This window comes from Pteropus vampyrus, unplaced genomic scaffold (genome assembly GCF_000151845.1).
Source record: "Pteropus vampyrus isolate Shadow unplaced genomic scaffold, Pvam_2.0 Scaffold81, whole genome shotgun sequence".
Classification (NCBI taxonomy): domain Eukaryota; kingdom Metazoa; phylum Chordata; class Mammalia; order Chiroptera; family Pteropodidae; genus Pteropus; species Pteropus vampyrus.
This window is the reverse complement of record NW_011888862.1, coordinates 996,327-1,007,924: the sequence shown is the minus strand read 5'-3', so window position 1 is coordinate 1,007,924 and position 11,598 is coordinate 996,327. Positions and strand designations below refer to the sequence as shown.

At 42.0% G+C, this 11,598-nt stretch overlaps 1 protein-coding gene across 1 annotated transcript in view; it reads left to right on the top strand.

The window, feature by feature from the left end:
- Positions 1-11,598, top strand: part of ARHGAP6 (Rho GTPase activating protein 6) — a 477,103-nt gene that overhangs the window by 435,928 nt on the left and 29,577 nt on the right. The window contains exon 9 of the mRNA XM_023532344.1: positions 4,192-4,371. Coding sequence (XP_023388112.1) covers positions 4,192-4,371 — 180 coding nt within the window. The remainder of the gene's footprint in view (positions 1-4,191; positions 4,372-11,598) is intronic.

Below are 11,598 nucleotides of genomic sequence, written 5' to 3'. Positions count from 1 at the left end.
TGGGAGAAAACTGAATCAGAGCGTCAAGAAGTTTGGAGCGTCACAAAGGCCCTGCCAGCACCTTGCTACATAACCTTGTATTTTTAAAATAGAGGAAGAGGAAGGAAAACAGAGACAGGGTGGGGGAGGTCTGAGCTTCCTCCTTTATCAGATGAACATGATATTTCCTTTCTAATAGCTGCTTAAAATTCAGTGCATTATTAACTAATGGGATCTTAAAGGAGTCTAAAGGAAGAGTGAGAAAAATCATTGATTAGTCGATCAATCAGTGCCTATCTTGGGAAAAGTAGCGGTATTTTATCAAATCGTGGTGTTTTCTGTCTTGTGTTTGTTTTGTTTTATTCCATTTTGTCTAATCTGCTATTTGCTTTGCTCCTTAGGGGGATAGAGAAATTCCCAAAGTAAGAAGGATTTCATTTCTTCTAGAAAGAACATTGCAGGAATATAATTAAAGTTTTTCAGGTTGTCCCAGGACCCTCTGGCATTACGTAGAAAATGCAGTGTGAATATGCACTTTTTGGTGAAAGAGTTTGTAGCTTGCCTTTAGTTTTCAGAGAGCCTGTGAGGCAGAAAAGAAGTTAGAACCACCAAGTAGAGGCGGGATTGCTGACCTTAAAGGAAGTCCACGCCTCCAAGAACTGGGAGGTTGGCTTTGGGACTGAAGCGGGACAAGTGCCTTGCTCTCCTCATCCCCGTCCCGGCCTCGCTTGGAAACCAATTGTCACGTTTCCCCATGCTATGACAGGGTCTGCCGCTCAAGAGCAAACAGTGGGAGGTGCAGGGTAGTGATGAAAAGCGTGGGGCTGCCTGAAGTCAGGCCACCAGCTTCGCTTCTCAGTTCCATCGCCTTCCGACTCTGGGCTCTGGGTGTCACTTCCCTGTCTGTAAAAATAAGGGCGACAGCGAGTTTATAGAGAGAAAGAATTGAAACAGCCTGTGGAAAGCCCTTAGCCTAGTGCCTGTACATGCTAAACTTTTAACAAATGTGAGCTATTCATATTAGGTTTAGAAACGATCTAGAATGCTTATTTAGTAGAGATAAAACGTGTCCTTGAATTAGCTGGCTAATAATGAAATAATGAACCGATCCCAAGTGTACATTTCATTCCCCAGACATAGTCATATATACGCTGAGACATGGGCAGCGAGGGTGAAAGCTGTCGTGAACAAGTCTCCAATCTGAAAAATAGTAAAACAAAAACAAAACAAAACAGCGTTAACAAACCACAGCAGCGTGGTCTGCAGCTGGAATCTCTGTGCGATTTTACAGACGGATCGTATTGCATTCCCAGAATAGCAACACAAGGAGAGAGCGGAAACAGAGTTCTGGGTCGTCCTTATACTAAACAGTCTTTTAAAAGAAAACAAAATCTTCTATTTGTTTATGTTTAAAAAAAATGAGAAAACTTTCACGGATGGATTTGAAAATGGCACGTATTTCATTTTAACCTTAGCCACGAATTTGCAGGAATGAAAACTAAAATGAAAACTTGTCAAGTTCTATATCGTTGAAATAAAATAGAGAGAAAAAATAATTGAACAGTCATACATACATAAAAAGGGCACTTTCTGGAAAACTCCCAGTGTTTACCGCATGAAATCGTTTTACTGGTGGCAAAGCAGAAAACGGCCTCGCACTCTAAAAATAACGCCCCCCCCTCGAAAAAACTTAAATCATTTCTTCAATTACGAAAATAATTAATTAAATACAAAATAAAATAAATAAAAAATAAAAATAAAAAAAGAACTAATAAAAATAACGCCCCCCGCCCCCCATGTGCCGTGCTGGGGTTGCAGGGCCAGGGAGCCACCAGCTCAAGGCTCCGCAGGACGAGGGTGGGACTCTGGAAGCTTTGCCTTGGCTGTGAGTTAGGACTCTTGAATTCTACGTCGTGCACCCAGGCGCCTCTCAAAGGCTGTGCGGATCTTCTCAGGCAAAGGGTCCCCACCAAAAGCCATGGTTCCCATATTTATCCAGGAATTCCTAGATTTTCAACAGCAACAGAGGAATACAAATTTGCCTACACCAGTGGTTCTCAACCAGGGGCAATTTTACCCCACGGGAGACATATGGCAATGACTGTCACCTGGCCCTTGCCTGCCTTTCCTGCAGAACCCTCTGCCACACCGAGATTCCTAGGGGGCCTTAAAACAACGGTCCCCAACCTTTTTGGCACCAGGGACTGGTGCTCTTATGAGAATCTAACGCCTGATGATCTGAGGTGGAGCTGAGGCGGTGATGCTGGCGCTGGGGAGCGGCCGCAGATACAGACGAAGCTTCACTCGCCAGCTGCTCACCTCCTGCTGTGCGGCCCAGTTCCTGACAGGCCACTGACCAGTACCGGTCCATGGCTCGGGACTTGGAGAACCCTGCCTTCGAGTGTTTTACATGTTTCTGTCTTTGCATATGGTGTTCTCACCACTGTGAAATTGCCTTCTACCTCAGCTCCTCTGCTTTTTCAGCTTAGCAAACTCTATTCTTCCTTCAAGGGTTTGTGCAAATATTGCCACTTCTTTGGAATGTCCCTTGGGCCTCCAGAGTTGACAGCTTCATATTTTATATTCACTACTTATAATTGATAAGTTTATTTACACTCTAGAATGTGAAATCCTTTAAAATAAGGATGTGTTATGATCATCGGGGAAAAAAAATTTTTCTGTGTAATTCCATTCATATAAAAGTTTAAAAAGCAAAACTAATCTATGACAATAAAGATCAGAATAGTGATTGCCTCTTGGAAGAGTCTATAACTATTCTGATCTTTACCTGCAGAACCCTCTGCCACACCGAGATTCCTAGGGGGCCTTAAAACAACGGTCCCCAACCTTTTTGGCACCAGGGACTGTGCTCTTATGAGAATCTAACGCCTGATGATCTGAGGTGGAGCTGAGGCGGTGATGCTGGCGCTGGGGAGCGGCCGCAGATACAGACGAAGCTTCGCTCGCCAGCTGCTCACCTCCTGCTGTGCGGCCCAGTTCCTGACAGGCCACTGACCGGTACCGGTCCATGGCTCGGGACTTGGAGAACCCTGCCTTCGAGTGTTTTACATGTTTCTGTCTTTGCATATGGTGTTCTCACCACTGTGAAATTGCCTTCTACCTCAGCTCCTCTGCTTTGTCAGCTTAGCAAACTCTATTCTTCCTTCAAGGGTTTGTGCAAATATTGCCACTTCTTTGGAATGTCCCTTGGGCCTCCAGAGTTGACAGCTTCATATTTTATATTCACTACTTATAATTGATAAGTTTATTTACACTCTAGAATGTGAAATCCTTTAAAATAAGGATGTGTTATGATCATCGGGGAAAAAAAATTTTTCTGTGTAATTCCATTCATATAAAAGTTTAAAAAGCAAAACTAATCTATGACAATAAAGATCAGAATAGTGATTGCCTCTTGGAAGAGTCTATAACTTATATCTATGCACTTTTAAATATAAATTATACCTCAATAAAAAAAAAGAATAAAAGAAGGTGTCTATTGTTTTCTTCTTCCCAGATTAATAACGCGTTATTAATTTACCCATTTTTTTTCACTGCCCTGCTTCTTTTGAAAAAGATTTGAGGTGACTTACAAAGATGTATTGTGTTGAACTGTATTTATAAGTGAAGAAATCTGGGTGATACTAAAATGAGGCCACAAAATAAGATGAAATCGGACGTGAGGGTAGTCCTCGGCCTTAATGTCAGGAAGTCCTGTGCGCTTCCTAGGGGCGAACTGTGATTAGAATCCATGAAAAATGCCTATGGTGGGTGCTGAGTGGATGGATTCATAGAATGATGATGGATTGACGGATGAAGAAATAGATGAATGGATGGTTGGTTGGACGGATGGATAAGTTGATAGATGAATGGTCGGTTGGATGGATGGATAAATGGATAGATGGGCATCATTATTTTTTTGAAAGCAGACAGAATAGACATTTTATATAGTACCAGTTTCACAATAAATGACTTAGACTTGTAAAATTTTACTCAGTATGCTATTGAAATGACTGCTGCACAATGAGCTTCAATCAAAGAGATGAAGCAAAAGGAAAATGATGGCGCCCCTCATGGGTACCGCCAAAGATGATGGCGTCCTTACAGGAAAAGGAAAAAAATGAAAGGAAAAAAGGTTCCATTGATTACTGGACCACTCAGCATTTCGAAAAGCAATAATAACAATAATTCTTATATTCTCTGCTCCTATAGGTCACTGGGAACAAAATGACATCTCTGAACTTGGCCACCATATTTGGACCCAACCTGCTACACAAGCAGAAGTTATCGGACAAAGAATTCTCGGTGCAGAGTTCAGCCCGCGCTGAGGAGAGCACAGCCATCATTGCTGTGGTGCAGAAGATGATTGAAAACTATGAAGCCCTGTTCATGGTAGGTGGCCCTTCTTTGGCAGGGCATCTCAGTAGACTGCCTATTGATCGATGGCCTTTTGGTGGCATAATGAAAGTCAGTCACATTGCCCTCTGTTCTATAGTGCTGGTGATTGAATTCACCGGAAGCCAGTCAGTTTCAATAGGAGTAGAAATTTACAACCTATGATATCACTCTAAGTTTGTGATTCTGTGTTTAATCAAATATGTTCAAATCACAAATTTTCTTTCGTTGTCCTCTAAACAATGGTCACGTTTTAGACTCATTTAATTATTCATATAGCATCGCCTTTGCTCAAAATATTGATAAAATCCTTTTTTTGGAATTATATATGGCCCTCTTGAATTCATATATTCATAACCATCTTCAGAGATGGCACCTCCTCCAAGATCAATATTGGCGTCTTACCTCCTCCATGAAGCTTCACCTGTCTTTCCTGTGTCCTTCTCATGTCACTTTCTCATGTCATTTCTGTTCCTTGAACCCCATTACTGTTCTTACTGATGTTTATCTTAACATTGCACTATAGTCATTTATGACTATTTCCCCTAGTACATTATAAACACATTTAAAACATGGGCTGTGCCCTTGTTATCTCTTCTCTGTATCCTCTGTACACTTTTGAGACGCCCTTCGTCTGGCAGGCACTCAGTAAATATTTTTTTGATTTGTATTGAATTACCAGTTCCTGTTTTCCTTCAAAAAACTGCATTGCTTGCTCCAACTTCCCTTGAAACATTAGAACAAATGCCAACTCTCTTCTATTTCTGTTCACCACTCATATTGCTTGTCAAAATTTACAGGAAATTCGTCCATGTTTCTTCTCTCGTTTCTCTAGTGTCAATGTGCAAACGCTCCCCATAAATCTTATTCATTCCACTAGAGCCTTTTGTGTTTTCTTCAACCAAGTGTGCTAGTTCCCTCTTTTAAACCTCCTTAATATTTTGTCTATATTTGTCAAGTGCCTTGCATTATATTTATTTCCAAACCTGTCTAATACCAACTATTTTTTATAAATTTGAGAGCCAGTGATTTTCAGTCTTTTCCCTCTGTGTCTTACCTATGTGATCGTGACCTAGTAATTCAATACTTGATAAGCATCCATTTCAGCTTTCACGAAATGAGAAAAATAAAAATATGACCAAGGTGATTCCCAGAACCACTTGATAAGCGAAAGTATTCTGCAGACTGTAAAATTCGATGCAAATGGTAAGTAATAATTACATAAATTAACCAGTACGAGCTGGCTCAAATCTCAGTACTTCAACACAATGTTTGGTTGTCAGCCTTCCGGGTGGTGATTTAGGGACCCCAGCTCCTTGCATCTTGAGACTCTGAAATCCCCTAGGATTTACGGGCCAAACCTAGAAGGAACATCCGTCATGTCCACTCAGATTCCATTGGTCAGAACTCACCCACAAGCCATACTTAACTGCAAGGGAGGCACAGAAAATGCATTTAGCACGGGGAAAATCGACTGAGGTAGAACGATACCTCGCTCCTCTTGGAGTCTCTGAAATACTGTCCTTGTGTTGCACACAGTAAGTGCTCAAAAAATGTAGAATTAGTCACTGACTCTATATAAATTTCACACTTCAGCCAAAATCCTCATAACTAATTACGTATTCAGATAAATCAAATGACTGAACTTTTCAACATTTTCCTCAAGTTTTAAGTCACATATAATCTACTTCCTGCTCTCTAGATTTTCTTTAAACAAAATAGTACCTCTCATCCATCTTAATTCTGTTCTCTACATCATGTATTCTAAGCACAGTTCTTTATATGAAGCTACAAACCATGAGACATTTCTTTTCACCTTGAATACTAACAGAACTCTTCCTGGCCTTCTTGAAAGAATAGTTGCCGCCATTTTCATTGTGTCATTCCCCTCTTCCCATTTCCTGCCGCTTGGACTACCACACACAGCAGAAGAACATCAGTCTTCCACCTTTTCCAGCATTTTCCAAATCTGAATTTCATTTGCCATTCTCTATAGAAACTGACATCAAGACTCTCTTGAGTGATAACCCGTATTTGGCTTCCCTAGTTGTGGTCTTTATTTCGAACGCGGCCTTTCCTGGCCACCTTGTCTAAAATACAGTCCCCCCACTACCATGTATACCCAGCCTAACTTCCTCTTTTCTTTTCCTGCTTTTTCTCCTGAGCACTCACTGCTACTAACATAGAGTTTTACTCATTTCTCTTGTTTGTTGACTGTTTCCCCATTAGAATGTAGCTCCATGACAGGATGAATTTTTGTCCTTTCCAGTTACTTTCTTTATAGCATTACGTCTGTGCCTGGTACATGGTAGAAACAAGAAATAGTGGTTGAATTAATGAATGACTCAATGGCAGTTCTGTGATCTATTCCACATTACTAATCTTTACTCCTTCTATGTATGAAAAGATTTGGGCAGGGAGGAATAAAGGAGAGCTTTCTCAGAGTAAGTTTACCGTGAATGTAAGCATTCTTGATCTCCTTAGTCAGATTACGAGAATTCTCTATTGAGAAAAAAGGTCAGTGGGGTTGAAGGAGAGGTGAGACAAAGATCTCGAGGCTGGATCAGTAGAAAGAGAACTGGCTCTGAGACCAGAAAAGTTTGCTGTAGTCCTGTCTTTGCTACACCTTAGCTATGTGACCTTGCCCTCTTAGATTTCTGTTTCTTTAGTTATCAGAGGACTGGGTTAGAATGCATGATTAACCAAGATCCCTTCTAGCTCTAAAATCTTCATGGTTCTGTGCCCTGGCCCTGGCTTCACCTCTTTTATTTCTGTAAAGTGCAGAGGAAAATTAATCTCATGCTTTTGTAGATTCTCTTGGCATATTTGGCATTTCAGAATCTAGTTGGTTACGCCAAAGCTCGTGGCTGGTTGGCAAAACTGGTCTGTGTGGTGGACAAAAATTCAATCATGTATGTAGCTGTTTCGTTGTCTGAGAAGCTTTCAGAATTAGTACAGTAATTTAAAATGAAACGAGGAAGGATGAAGCTAGACAGGGCCGGATGGTTAAGGCGGTCACAACCGTGCAGTTTCACAGGCTTCGGAAGGCTTTATTGGGTCACACAGAAAGGTGTTGCTTCCCATTGGCAATAGAAAGGAAGACTCATTGGAGAAGGTGGCTGTGAGTTTGTCCTTGAAGGCAGAACGTCTCCCGGAGGCCGCGATTCCACAGAAGAACTGGAGGAAGATAAATAAAAACCCACAGAGGCCTGGCAGGGGCCCAGAGTTTGTTCTGCGTGTTAATAGTGTCCTTCATTTCCTGATGCTTCTCCCAAGTGGCCAGCATCTAAGTTAATGGGAAAGGGAAGAAAAGAACCTGGCTTCGTCCCATGATATCGAAGAAGTGCCCAGATTCAGAGGCTGACACTCTGTTCAGGAGTCTAGCCAGGACAGTCTTTTGTACCAGTTGTTTGCTTTTCAGGCACCGGGTTGGATGTCCTAGAGCCAGAAGTACACTCTGAAAACAGCCATCATGGTCACTGTCGAAAGGCCAAGGCAGCAGATTGTAAGAGTGGTTTTCAAAGTCGAGCCTGCAGCACAGTCGCGAAGCAATTTGTCACTCCAGAGAACCAGGTCGAGTGGCATTGGCAGGGCCCCAGGGATCTGCACCTTCCGATGAATGCCTTCAGGGCATTCTGGTACTTTCCTAACCGGTCTTGGGAAACACTCAAGGTGGTGGGAAGACCAGGAGCTTCGGCACGAGCTGCCCGAGTTCAAATCTCTACTCAGCCATGTGTTTACCGTGTAATCTCGGTCCCATAGGCTTAACTCCTATAAGCCTTCATTTTCTCATTCTGAAAAGAAAGAGATGAAATTACCTACGATTAATTTGAGAATTAGAAATGAGATTTGGAGTGGAGGGACAAACATTGACATATACTAGGCACTCGAAAAAAAAAAAAGATCACTGCTATTATTACATTAGAGTGACCGGATATCCGCCCTGTCAAAGTACTTTCACGTGTCTCTTTTTCAACGAAGCCCATCCCGACCACTGTGTGACAGCGCGAGCTGCTCCACACATGTGCTCCTCGTCCCTTGCCCTGCTCTCCTTTTTCTTTTCTCCTTAGCACTTATCACCTGTTATCTGTGTAACTTACTTATTTATCATGCTTACTGTAACCTAATAGGATGCTAACTCTACGAAGGCAGGGGTTTTGACATTCAGGAAGAACTTTACAGAAAATGGCTGCTCAGTAATTATTTCTTGAAGAAATACTGCCATAGTATAGTGCTAGAAAAAATATTTTTTTTTCCTGTTTGTTTGTTTGTTTGGGATTCAGTGCCCATACGCCTTCGATTTCCTTACTTTTAAATCATGACCCCCCCCCCCTTTCTGATATCAACAACGATTTCAAAACTGGATAACAGGATAGCAGTGTCTGGAACACCGGAAATAAAACAGAAGGATTAGACATATCTAGAAATGGTCACTTGCGAGGCAGAAAGCATCCACCGACTAAATCATTAACACGTTAATTGTTTTGTGAAAGTTCTTGCTTCTGTGACTGATATTGGGGATCCCAGAGAAAACTCATTATTGTTCTTGGAATGAATAAGAGCTTCAGAACAGAGTGGAGAAGACTGTCAGTTCCTTCTAAGGCTGCTACTGTATGATTCCTACTAGGCTTTCTTTTTTGGAGATTGATAAACAAGACAAGGTACCACCCCATGAGCTGATGAAGAGTCTGGAGTGCAGTGTAGACGTGGAAACGCCAGCGTGATCCCGCCCCGCCTGTTCGTCAGCCTGAGCTAGGGACCAGCGCAACAGCGCATGTGGGAAATTTCAAATGAGGACTACTGGGGACAAGGGTCAGAGGCTGAGATGAGGATTCCAGGCTCCAAAGCCAAGCTTTGCTTTGTGTTCTCTTTAGTCCCCAGCGCAAATTGCATTTTCTTAAAACCTTGTTTGCATGCCAAGTCAAAGGAGTCAGGCAGTAAATCCAGGTCATCAAACAAGAAGCAGCCCCCCACCAACCGATCCAGATAATGCAATAGGATTTCTATTTTCTGTTTTATGTAACCACACTTTTTTGAATAACCACTGTTTACGTGCCAGGGGTTGGCTAGTCACTACGTACATCATCATCTTATCTAAATTTTAACACCGTTCCATAAGGAGTCAGCCTAGATCGTTTGCCCAAGTGATGCAGCAACTAAGCGAATGATTTCTGGAGCCTGATACCTCCCCACTCAGAGGACAGATGCTTCAGTGTGGTGCCTCAGATATGGGGTCCATGTGCAGGGGAAGAAAGAGAATATTTTAGCCAGCTTGAAAATGGGGAGCAAAGGAGACTTTTAATGTTATTAACTCCTCTGGACTATTCATAACACAAACCTGCCTGATGCTCAGGCCAGCAGATGGCTGCGAGAGCCGGTACGTGCTTCTTCGGGAGCCTGTTCACCGTGTCCCTATCTGCAATAACAGAGCGTGTGTACTGTTAGAGACACGTACAGGTGGAAGGGAGCAGAAGCACGTTATACCTGAGCTGTTCCCACTTCCTGTAACCTGTTGCCATGGAGCAAAAACTGCTCATTTTTCTCCATCTTCCTTTCTTGAGTTATCCTCCGACACAGCTCCAATTGCCGAAAACGCTGCCTGGCACGTATCAAGCACTTGAGAAAAAAAATGTTAAATTTAATGAATTCTGACTCTCCAAATGCACCCAGATACCCTTACATAGCATTAAGTCATCCTCCATGACAGAGCCACACAAAAGGTCTAGACTGGTCCTGCCTGCGTTTGAACTGTTGCACCTATAAACAGCCAGTGATTTCTTTCACTGTGTTTGCTAATGGGAAAAAAAAAAATGTCATCATGACTTCCGGTGATATTTACCTCTGCTAAGGAGTGTTAGAGTTTTAAATGCCAAAGCTTCCTTCTTGGTCCAGCCTGAAGTGGTAGATTAGCATGGAACACCCAGTGGCAAGTATGGTAGGCCTGGGACCTGGCAATTGCTCTCAGAGATGTCCTTAATGGTTTGTTATAGTGACTTAGTAAATGGAGAAAACTCAAACCGTTTTTCCCTCTCGGTGGTTTATGGAATAAACTACATCATAGCAGTTATACCCTAGGCAATCATTCAAGGTTTCAGTTTTAATCTGATAGGGCAGACTTTAATTGTGACAGTTTTATTTCTTCATATGTGCAATTGTTTACATTTTTTTCTCTGAAGCAGGAGAGTCCAAAGTTCTTTTGATTGTTGAAATAGCGTTAAGCTTTGAAGGAACACATGAAAATCTAAGAAGTGGTATCTCCAGACAAACGCAACCATAAATGGTACCCTTAGAAAATATCCAAAGTTACTCAATAGTTGGCTAAAACCCAATAGAGATTTTCATGTGAAATAGTAAATGATACGTGAAGAAGCCCCTTGGGCCGAGTTTTGTTTCTTCGTTCACACATGTAGAATTGGTTGATTAAAAAAACTAACGTGTTTTTACAATCCTGCTCCTTAGTTTCCACATGGCTATATATATAAAATCGCAGAAGAAAAACAAAAAAAAATTGATTATTGAGTCATACTTTCCGTTTTCAGAGTTTTTGTATTGATGGGAACAATAGTTTAAGAACCTGTTAGAAAGTATCTGATGATACTCAGTTGGGAAAGGAAATTTATTTTCCAACTCTAGAAATTAATGGCCAGGAGATTTTGCTAGAGCGTGACATTATTGCTACTTTTAAGCGGAGAGAAGCCTCTAGACCAAGGTGACAAAACCAGTGTCCACCACGAAGACCAATAACCCTGGGTTATTTTTAATTATTATTTGTAGCCATTCCGACAACATATATTGAGTACCCATTGGGTAGAAATCAGCACCCCAGCATGTATTCTGGAAGAGCATATTACTGACTGAGTGAGTAAGTGGGTGAAGCAGGTAGGAACTTCAGGAGAGCAAAGAGTAGGGAGGCAAAGAGGAGAAAAAAGAGGCAAAATTTAGGAGAGAGGGAAACAAGCATTTGACTGCAAGGAGGAGAAAAAATCAACTGCAGTTTGCTGCAAACGTCAGGATTTATTACTTTGCATGAGAAGAAGCCTAGGGAGACACGGTTTCAGTAGCTCACTCACCCTTTCGCTCTCTCTGCTCTGCCATCTTCAGCTGCAAGACACTGCAGTCATTTCCAGCATCTCTTGCAGCCATCATGACATCCAGACATGATGGTTCCTCTCCTGCATCTTTTTGCAATATGGAGGAGAACCTTTTCCAGAAGTTCCCGTAAGA